The sequence below is a fragment of the Babylonia areolata genome, chromosome 15 (genome assembly GCF_041734735.1).
Source record: "Babylonia areolata isolate BAREFJ2019XMU chromosome 15, ASM4173473v1, whole genome shotgun sequence".
Classification (NCBI taxonomy): Eukaryota; Metazoa; Mollusca; class Gastropoda; order Neogastropoda; family Buccinidae; genus Babylonia; species Babylonia areolata.
In genome coordinates this window covers 25,000,685-25,011,561 of record NC_134890.1, presented here as the reverse complement: position 1 = coordinate 25,011,561, position 10,877 = coordinate 25,000,685, and the positions used below count along the sequence as shown (strand labels likewise).

Here is a 10,877-nt window from a genome sequence, read left to right as displayed (position 1 = left end):
CTGCGTTGTGGGTTGCTGTTAGTGTTAGGTGCACATGTATGTTAAAATGCATCGCGTTTTGTATGTGTGAGTGTTAGTCACATTTTGTTGTGTGTATGTTACTATGTAACATTAATCTAATGTGTTACATATACAAAACTCAAAAGTGTTTGTGATTGAGAGGATATATGACAGGATTGAGGATACATGACAGATTTGCCCTTTCACTGTGAACACTGAAAGGTAATATACAAGTTGTAACATGTATGTAGATATATATATAGATAGATAGATACATACATTGATAAATATACATATAAAATATACATGCATGTATATACATATACATGTAAATACACTTGCATAGAATAGATAGATATATAGATAGATATATAGATAATAAGATATATGTGAGTTTTAGGGTACAAATTCAAGTCAATTATAGATTATTTCATGTGGCAGTCTCATTACCTCAAAAAAATGAGAGAGAAAATATTTGCTACAGGGACAGACACAGGGCAGCAAAAGGTGGAAAGGTGTCAGTATGTTCCCCTCACCTGCATCATCAGTGAACTTGACCATCATTAACATTATTATTAACTGTTACGGCTATAGATCAGAGAAGGTTGCCAAACAGGCTGACAAAACTGTGTTGTGGGTAGCTGTTAGTGTTAGGTGCACATGTATGTTAAAATGCATGTATCCATTTTGTATGTGTGGGTATGTGTGTTAGTCACATTTTGTTGTGTGTATGTAGCATTGATCTAATGTGTTATATAAACAAAAGTGTTTGTGATTGACAGGATCCATGACAGACTTGCCCTTTCACTGTGAACACTGAAAGGTAAGATCATCTTTTCTCTTTAGATGGCTAGCACAGTATGTAACAAATGACCTCAATTTCTTATATTTAGTGTTTAGTTGAAACATGGCTATGAATAGTATGATCATTATCATCATTAATATTATTAATATTAACTGTTACGGCTATAGATCAGAGAAGGTTGCCAAACTGGCTGACAAAACTGTGTTGTGGGTAGCTGTTAGTGTTAGGTGCACATGTATGTTAAAATGTATGTATGCATTTTGTGTGTATTCTATATCTTTATTTAAATATACAAGTTGTAACATGTATGTAGAACTTAAATATAGATAGATAGATACATTGATTGATAGATATACATATAAAATACACATGCCTGTATACACATATAGATGTAAAATACACTTGCACATATTTGACAGATAGATAGATACAGATATAGATAATAAGATATATGTGAGTTTTAGGGTACAAATTCAAGTCAGTTATAGATTATTTCATGTAGCAGTCTCATTATCTCAAAAGAATGAGAGAGAAAACATTTGCCATCAGAGTAGACACAGGGCAGCAAAAGGTGGAACACTGCTGTGTGGCACCAATCCTATGTCATCTCCATCTGGAAAGGTGTCCGTATGTTCCCCTCACCTGCATCATCAGTGAACTTGACCATCATTAACATTATTATTAACTGTTATGGCTATAGATCAGAGAAGGTTGCCAAACTGGCTGACAAAACTGTGTTGTGGGTAGCTGTTAGTGTTAGGTGCACATGTATGTTAAAATGCATGTATCCATTTTGTGTGTGTGGGTATGTGTGTTAGTCACATTTTGTTGTGTGTATGTAGCATTGATCTAATGTGTTATATAAACAAAAGTGTTTGTGATTGACAGGATTATATGACAGGATCCATGACAGACTTGCCCTTTCACTGTGAACACTGAAAGGTAAGATCATCTTTTCTCTTCAGATGGCTAGCACAGTACGTAACAAATGACCAAGGTTTCTTATATTTAGTGTTTAGTTGAAACATGGCTATGAATAGTATGATCATTATCATCATTAATATTACCAATCTTAACTGTTACGGCTATAGATCAGAGAAGGTTGCCAAACTGGCTGACAAAACTGTGTTGTGGGTAGGTGCACATGTATGTTAAAATGTATGTATACATTTTGTGTATATTCTATATCTTTATTTAAATATACAAGTTGTAACATGTATGTAGAACTTATATATAGATAGATAGATACATTGATTGATAGATATACATATAAAATACACATGCATGTATACACATATACATGTAAAATACACTTGGCACCATAAAATTTTATCATTACAAAGTTTAAGTGTCCAGTTCAGCTTCAAGTATCTGCCATCAAACGGGTTGATAGATCAGATACATAACAAGTAGAAGTTTACACTCGCATATTAATTGACATTTGATCACATGCAGCCACAGCAGAAGCTTTGGACACTTGTGCATGTTGTTTGCACAAAACAGTGCGTTGCTGTGTTGGCATGCACTTTTTCTGAAATAGATGCCTTGATCAGGAAATTTGGGATTGTTGAAAAAACTTGCTTCACATATATGATGTAGATCTATAGCTCTTTCTCGTGAGATGGTCCATTCTAATTTGAAGAGGGTTTTTGGTGTGGAGGGTATACTGCCTTGTACTGGTGTTGTAGGCATGGAATTATGGTTAAACAGCAGACAGTGAAATGTCAATAAAAATTGTAGCATAAGAAGAAGACCAGATTTAAATGCTTAAACATAATCCATTGTTTTACTTTTTTTCTTTAAATTGCAAACTATTCAGTAAACATTAGTGCTAATATATTGTGTTTTACAAAGTGAGCTTCACATTGGTTTGTATATGACATTCTGACAAATGAATACATGAATAAACTTGATATGTTACTACCCCATGGAACTGATACCTTGTCATGGTGGGGTAGCTTGAGTGCTTCAGTGACCTGTCGAGCTATGTCATTTGATGTGTCACATGCCTGGTAGGGCCTCCCATGCTGGACAGGTTGTGGGTATTTGTTCCACAAACTATACCAGCTGGCATGATGCACGCATTTTTGGGTTTCCCTTGCTGAAAAGGTTGTATAGTAGAAGCCCGACAAAATTCAGTTGCAAACACATGTCTTTGCATATTTATCTCTTATGACTGACAATTCGTCGTCCTTCTGTTTCAGGAAATGGACATCAGCTAGGACAGGAACAACAGAATCTTCTGTGAGAAAACCTGTATGCTTTTGATCTAAATAAACACAATACAATACAACATCATAAGCCTCTGTTGCTTGATCAGTGGATGTTTGGTTTGTTGAAGGTGCTGTTTGTGTGCTCCTGTGGGGATGTCAGGGACTCTTTCCATTAAAATACTATGCCCACCCTCTGGAAACCCTCTCCTGAAAATTTATCATTTTATATGTCACTTTTCCTTTTCTGTCATTTATTACTTCAGCCATGCTATTCATTCCCATCCATTTTTTTTCAAGATAGCCATGATTATTTATTTTTCTGGACTTCATAATTGTGCATTCTTGCAAAGCTGTATTCAAATTTGGACCTAGGATATACGAGTTGCCTGCTGGCATTTTTTTTTGTTTTCTATGCCTGTTATGTACAATTTGCGTATTATGTATAATTATGTCAATGTTCAGGTTTGATTGGTTTACTCTATCGATAGATTAATGGAAAGGCCAATTTGATGCATGTAGTTATATGTGCATGCATACGACTATTCATGCACACACACACACACACACACACACACACACACACACACACACACACACACAAAATCCATCCCCCACACCCCCTTATTTTTTTATATACAAGATCAAGATCAATATTATATGACACACAGTCACACACAAATTGTTGTTTTTTTTTAATGGCTAACTCATGTTCAAGATTTTAAATCCCAAAACTAAGTTCATGGCAGAAACTATATTACATATTTAATTCAGCATTTTTATGAATGAGAAGTAGCCAAATGAAAACCATCACTGTGGTGATTGATATTCAGTGTCCCAACACATTTACCACTCTGAATAAAGTCCACAACTTGCTGCAACACAAGCAGCCATTACTTACATCTAACCGAAGTCATGCTTACCAAAAATAAACAACAAAAATCAATAATAATAATGATATTAAAATAAGATAAATGAAGATATCTTATTTTAATATCTAACCAAAGTCACACCTACCAAAAAAAAAAAAAGATAATGATATTAAGATAAATAAATGAAAACAAGAACATCACTACAGTTAAAGCATTTCAGCTAAAAAGCTGGCCCAGTGCTTCCCTCATTGAACGACAAGCAACCTCCAGGTTGATGACCACTCCCTCCAACCACCTGAGCTCATCTTCTTCCACCACCAGTCAGTCATTTCAGAAACCATTTCCATCAGTACATTCAAAATGTCAGTTTCTCAAGATGGTGGCATTAGAACAAACTCATATATGTGCTAAACCACGTCTACCACACAGATGCCTGATCAGCAGCATAACCCAATACATCAGGCTTTGAGTGCATGCATATGTTTGTGTACCCATCGGGGTAGATTTCGTCTGCACAACTTTTGCCAGAGGACAAACACTTATGTTGCCATGGGTTCATTTTCTGTGTGCAGTATGCTTCCTGCACATTAGATTGGTGTATCGTTGCATGATTTTAAATAAAGTATGAGAAGACGGATGAGACATGGATTTCAAACTCGGACTGTCACGGTTAACAGTGTAAACGCACACTGTCTCTCTCTCTCTCTCTCTCTCTCTCTCTCTCTCTCTCCATTGTCAATCAGAGTATTGGGAACCGGGCTTTCACCAACATACACATATTTCATAAGGACATGGAGTGATTACCAGGTATATAATATACTTGCAATTTTCCTTTCTATGCATTGAACCAAAAAGTTGTCATTTAGACAGGATTCACACATGAGCCATGAAGGCTTTGCCTCTTGTTCAAGTGAATCACAAGTGAGTCTTGAAGGCCTTGCCTCTCTTGTTATCATTATTCTGATGTGTGTTACCAGAGAAACACCTATCATCATCATCATCATTATTATCATCATCATTATTATTATCATAATCATCATCAGCATCATCATTATTATCATTGATGTTTGTCACCAGGGGGACGCCTCAATGCGTGACGTGGTGCTGGCCATACGTGCGGATGAAGCCCACCACCGCCTGGTGAACCACACGCTGGCCTCCATGAAGCAGGACCAGTTCAACCCCTACAAGCCAGGACAATAGGCCGACCGCCAGGGGACACACCATGCTGCTAGTGGAGGGGAGGTGGGGTAGGACAGTTGGGGGAGGTCCCATCATCGCCATCACCCAACCATCATCACCGTGCATCCAATCTGATCTGTGTGGCTTGTTCAGGATTAAAGAGGCTATACCAGTCTTGAATAGAAGCTAATTTGTATGTCCACGTTTCTTCAGCCATTGCTGCTGTGTGCACATGTCAGATGATTGGTATAAGGACAAGCCCGGCGTTTCCTTTTTTGAGGAAGTGTCCGGGTTTCTTCCAATGTACCTTTTGTTTACCTGTGTGCTAGGTGAATCGGTAGCGTAAGCAGCACTGACTTGAAGTTGTGTACCTTGTGAATGGAGAGAGTTACCACTCTTTACTATTTGTTAATCTGACCACCACCTTCATCACTGTTGTTAAGAGTTCAGCGTTTCAGAGACTGACTCCTCTTTCCTTCATCGCCTTCAGCCAACCATCACCGTCATGCATCCAATTCGATCACCACCATCGTCGTCGTTAAGAGTTCAGTGTTTCAGAGAGCGACTCCTCTTTCCTCCAGAGGGCAGCAGAAGTGGTGGTGGAATATCAGGGAGAGTCGGACAGTCTTTTGTATCGGTAGATGTTGCTGGTATCTTGTGTCCACATCATGTCTGTCTGGAAGTCTTGAGAATTGCCAGACTGTCCAAGGACAATGCACACTTTTAGTCTTGGGCTGATGCTGATTTGGAGGAGAGTACCAGTAGTTTGACGTTCTGTGAACTGGACTTTGACTGGTGATGTGTGTGGATGGTAACAGTGGAATGCCACCGATGAATTGACACACTCTGTGGTCCGCTTATTACAGCATAGGGGGAAAAAAAAGAAAAAGTAGTGGGGCAACAGCATGTGTGGTTTTGGTCCAAAAACTGTGATATTGATGAGATTTGTTGCTGACGCTTTAAGAGAAGAAGAAAAAAAAAAAGAGGTGGTGTACATTTTTGGTCTTTGAACTTTGTTCATTTCATGTTGCTGAGAAAGGAGCTTGAAATTTTCAAGAATGTCGGTGTGATACTCGCTTTTACATATAGCCGGAAAAAACACATATTGTCTGTGCATTTAAATTTTCATTGCAGTGTGGGTGTATGCATGGATGTATTTGCGGATTAAATTGCATGGGACTTAATGTTATTTGAAGTTATATCCTTTGGAGAACTTCGAAAGGGACACAGATCAATTCTCACTTTTGACTGTAAAAAGAAAGTCCTCTCAAAAAATCTAATTTGAATTTGCATCAGTAGGATTTGAAAATCTGTTGAGTATTATGACATTGTATTGTGACAAAGAGCCAAACAATTCACATAGTGCATTGGCTGATCCTTACAAGTGGTGCTGGATGTATGTCAACTTCCATGGTAGTCCTGGTGGGTTTTTTTATTTTTAATTGGTTATTGACAGGTGCAATAGCCGAATGGTTAAAGCGCTGGACTTTCAATCTGAGGGTCCCGGGTTCGAATCTCGGTGCACCTGGTGGGTAAAGGGTGGAGATTTTTCCGATCACCCAGGTCAACATATGTGCAGACCTGCTAGTGCCTGTACCCCCTTTGTGTGTATGCGCACGCAGAAGATCAAATATGCACGTTAAAGATCCTGTAATCCATGTCAGCGTTCGGTGGGTTATGGAAACAAGAATATACCCAGCATGCACATCCCCGAAAACGGAGTATGGCTGCCTACATGGCGGGGTAAATAAAAACGGTCATACACGTAAAATGTTACATGTCTGTCTGAGTGTGTATGCGCGTGCGTCTGAAATCTGATTGAATGACACAGGAAACGAATGATGAGCGCCCAGTGGCAGCCATCAGTCGGCTCTACCCAGGTAGGCAGCCTGTGGTGCAAATGTCCCCGTGTATGTAAAGCGCTTAGAGCTTGGTCTCTGACCGAGGATAGGCGCTATATAAGTATCCACATCAATCAATCAATCAATTGATTACCCTTGTGAAGAGATCCTTGTACGTTTCTCTCATTCCCAGTGGATGTGGGAAGATGAATTGCAGAGCACTGTAGTTCCTTGATGTTGGGTAAGTGTTCCTTGTTCTCCCCCCTCTTGCATATAGGTACTAATTGTGATTCTGATAGGTTGATGTAGATATCAACAAACTCATTAAATAAAAAATTAAAAAAATTTAAATAAAAAGATGATCATTTTCAGCAAAGAAGTTAAAGGGAGACCACTGCAGTTGGGGGGGGGGGAGATGAAAACAGATGGAAGAGGAGAGCATGGAAAGAATGTGGAAAAGCATTTTTATAACATTTATTTTAGGGTTGGGGGGTTCTTCGTTCTAGTCGAGGAATGTACTGGTAGTATTTTGTAGCAGATCTGTTCTGTATTGAGTGCTTTCTCTGTGTGAGTGTGTGATGATGGCCTGTATACCTGTATATTCAGTGGAATTGACCTCAAGAGTTTGTGCTTTACTGGCTGTGAATGTTTGTTGACAGGTAAATAACACATGATCACCACATGTACAGATTTGTTATTGCAGTGCTTTATTTAGGTTTGGTGCTTGTCATTTATCAATGAGAAACTATTATTTCAATAGTTCAGTAGTTTGTGTGTGTGTCTGTGTGTGAGAGGGAGAGAGAGAAATCGAAATCGAAATCAAACTTTTTTTATTGAGGGAAAAGGAATAGGCACTTATCGGCCTGTTTTCATCCTACCCTCGTAAAGAAAACATATAAACTAATCTAGGAAATACAAGAAGACTGAAAAAAAGGAGGAAAAAGAACCCAAAAAACATTGTATGGCAACAACAACAAGAACAATAAATGGCATAGAAAATACACAATTCCCCACAAAATAACATAGTATGCTTTTGCGTGAAGGAGAGAGGGAAGAAGACGGTAAGAGAGGAAGAGATACGAAGAAGGAAAGAGAGGAAAACTGTTGAGAGAGAGAGAGAATGAGAGAGAGAGAGAGATGAACAGCAAAATGTGTGTGACACACATCAAATCAGCTGCAGCATTAAAGTATGAATCTCTCTTTAATGTTTCTAGGTTCCTTATTTTCTTTCCAGACTGGAATATTTTTGTGTAGTTGACTTACATTTAATTGCTTCTATACAGTTGCTTCTTAGTTGATTTTTGTTGTTGTTGTTGTTGTTGAAAATATTTACATTTGTGTAAACTGAATCCATTTCACTGCATGTCATCTTATGTAGTTTGGTACAGGTCGGCTCAGTTTGCTTCTAGTCTGCTCAGTGTGCTGCAGGCCTGCTCATTTTTGTTACACAGATATGCTCAGTACTCACACCACAGCACAGGATACAAGATACAACTTGAATTGTCAGTGACCCCCGAAAATGAAGTATGGCTGCCTACATGGCAGGGTAAAAACGGTCGTACACATAAAAGCCCACTCATGTATATACGAGTGAACGTGGGAGTTGCAGCTCATGAACAAAGAAGAAGAAGAAGAAGAATTGTCAGTGGAATGTGGAAAAGTGTCTTTCAGTTTCACTTTGAACAGAAAACATCTTACACGAATTTTAGAACAAATATGCATATCAAGACATATGAAATACCAGACTGAACTAAACTCCATTCCCTTTATTATCCCCCCCCTTCTACCGTCCAATAAACTGGCCCTCTACTTAATTGTTCTTTTCCACCCTGCCCCCCATCATCCCCTCCCCCCTCTCTCTTGTGATGCTGATGCAGCATGTTCTTCTAACCCAGTATATTCAAAGCACATGTTATGATGTAAGAACACATTAGGAAAAAAGTTGATCATTACATTCACTGATTCAGTAATCGTTTATTAAAAAAAAAAAAAAAAAAAAAAAAGCAATGTACATCACTTATAAAACATAAAACATATACTCACAAGCAACAAACAAAAGCAGACATAAATACATTGTGCACATAAATCAAATGATCACAAGCTTAAAGCATATAGATGCCAATATCACAGATAAATTCTGTACAGGCTGATAAAGAAAAATGATATTTAAACAACTGATTTAATTTTGGCTGCATTACGATGCCGGTTTAGCTCCGTTCATTTCAAGTTGATTTTATTTAAATCATGTCAGTCCAAAGCAGCTCTTGTCTACGGGTTCCATGATGTTCATACCACCATTCAGTTTTGTCCCATTAAGATGATCTGTATTGGTATTGATAGAATAGTGTTTTCAAAACAGTAAGCTTAAGCCAAAGTAATGAAACAAAGTTAAAAGGAAAAAAATCTAGAAGTAAAGGACATTTACAATCTTTATGCAAAGAAAATAGTGCCTTTCTTTGTTCATGTGGGGAAAAACAACAACCACAAATGCAAAGAAAATAGTACCTTTCTTTGTTCTTGTGGGGAAAAAACAACCACCACAAATGCAAAGAAAATAGTACCTTTCTTTGTTCTTGTGGGGAAAAAACAACAACCACAAATGCAAAGAAAATAGTACCTTTCTTTGTTCATGTGGGGAAAAACAACAACCACAAGTGCAAAGAAAATAGTACCTTTCTTTGTTCATGTGGGGAAAAAACAACCACCACAAATGCAAAGAAACTAGTACCTTTCTTTGTTCTTGTGGGGAAAAAATAACAACCACAAATGCAAAGAAAATAGTACCTTTCTTTGTTCATGTGGGGAAAAAATAACAACCACAAATGCAAAGAAAATAGTACCTTTCTTTGTTCATGTGGGAAAAAACAACAACAACAACTCATAAACAGTGATAGAAATGTTGAGATAACACTTACCCCAGCCATACCATTAAAATGGTAACCAAGCTAATCAGACTGAAACAGAGCCAAGAACAATATTTTGATTTCTATCTGTCAATTATGCTGGTTAACATGGTTGTCTTTTAAAATGTTTATTGTGTATTGGTTGATTTTGATCTGTGTTTGCATAGAAATTTGGTATTGTTGAAAATATCATTGATTTTTTTTTTCTTCCATTAAAGTACACCTCTTATTCTGTAAATCAACAAATCCCAGTAGGACTCCGATTCAAACATTCCCTCTTATTATTTTTTGGGCCATCATTCATGTCTAAAAACTGTAGACTTTAGTATTATATTAAAGCCTTTTAATAATCACTGTGCATATCATTTTCCATTCCACAAATGGTTATATCCTACTGTCCTAAATTAACACATAATTATAATAAGGATGAGAAGCCCTTGTCTAAAAACTGATCATTGTAAATTCTTAAACAGCAGGCAGTTTAAATTCTGTTTCAGTTCTGACCGTTTCCTTTACTGTCTGTCTGTATATGTCAGATGATCGGCACTTGTGCAGACTTGGGACAGTTTAGTCAACATTTTTGCTCCAGGGTATAATGGCCAGGACTTGAAGGACAAGCCATTTTTCCCCATCAAGATACAATGTCCTTTCAATATTTTGGTAAACATCTCAAGGCTGTTAGCCTGTCAGTTCCGGGACTGTAATGTCTTATTTATATTTCATCACAGGATATAATGTATTGATACATTAATTATCCTCCAGGACAGGGCTTCCTATGGATGACCTTTGTACTGCATGTGTCTTGTGAGTAATGTACCCAAGGGAGGTGACGTGTTCACAGTTTGTGATCAAGGAATTGATGCCCTGTTCATAGATTTCCGGCAAAGAGTTGATGCCCTGTTCCTACTTTCCCCACAAGGAGTTGATGTCCTATTCATATTTTGTCCACAAAAGTTGATGCCCTTTTGAGAGTTTTCCCACAAGGATTTGATGTCTTTTTCATATTTTTTCCACAAGGAGTTGGTTTTCTATCTATATATTTCCCACAAGGAGTTGATGTTCTG

General features: G+C 37.7%; 1 protein-coding gene and 1 long non-coding RNA gene across 3 annotated transcripts in view; both read left to right on the top strand.

The window, feature by feature from the left end:
• LOC143290231 (uncharacterized) overlaps nucleotides 1–3,528 on the top strand; it is a 4,433-nt gene extending 905 nt beyond the window's left edge. Inside the window, exons 2-4 of one of the 2 annotated variants that reach the window (XR_013056355.1) lie at nucleotides 783–823; nucleotides 1,694–1,747; nucleotides 3,010–3,528. This is a non-coding gene — a long non-coding RNA (uncharacterized LOC143290231). Of the gene's footprint in view, nucleotides 824–1,693; nucleotides 1,748–3,009 lie in introns of both variants that reach the window. The other variant, XR_013056354.1, reaches the window with a different exon arrangement.
• LOC143290504 (uncharacterized) overlaps nucleotides 1–8,913 on the top strand; it is a 27,455-nt gene extending 18,542 nt beyond the window's left edge. The window contains exon 10 of the mRNA XM_076600004.1: nucleotides 4,965–8,913. Within this exon, the coding sequence (XP_076456119.1) occupies nucleotides 4,965–5,090 (126 nt within the window). The 3' untranslated portion in view covers nucleotides 5,091–8,913. The remainder of the gene's footprint in view (nucleotides 1–4,964) is intronic.
• Nucleotides 8,914–10,877: the final 1,964 nt, after the last annotated feature.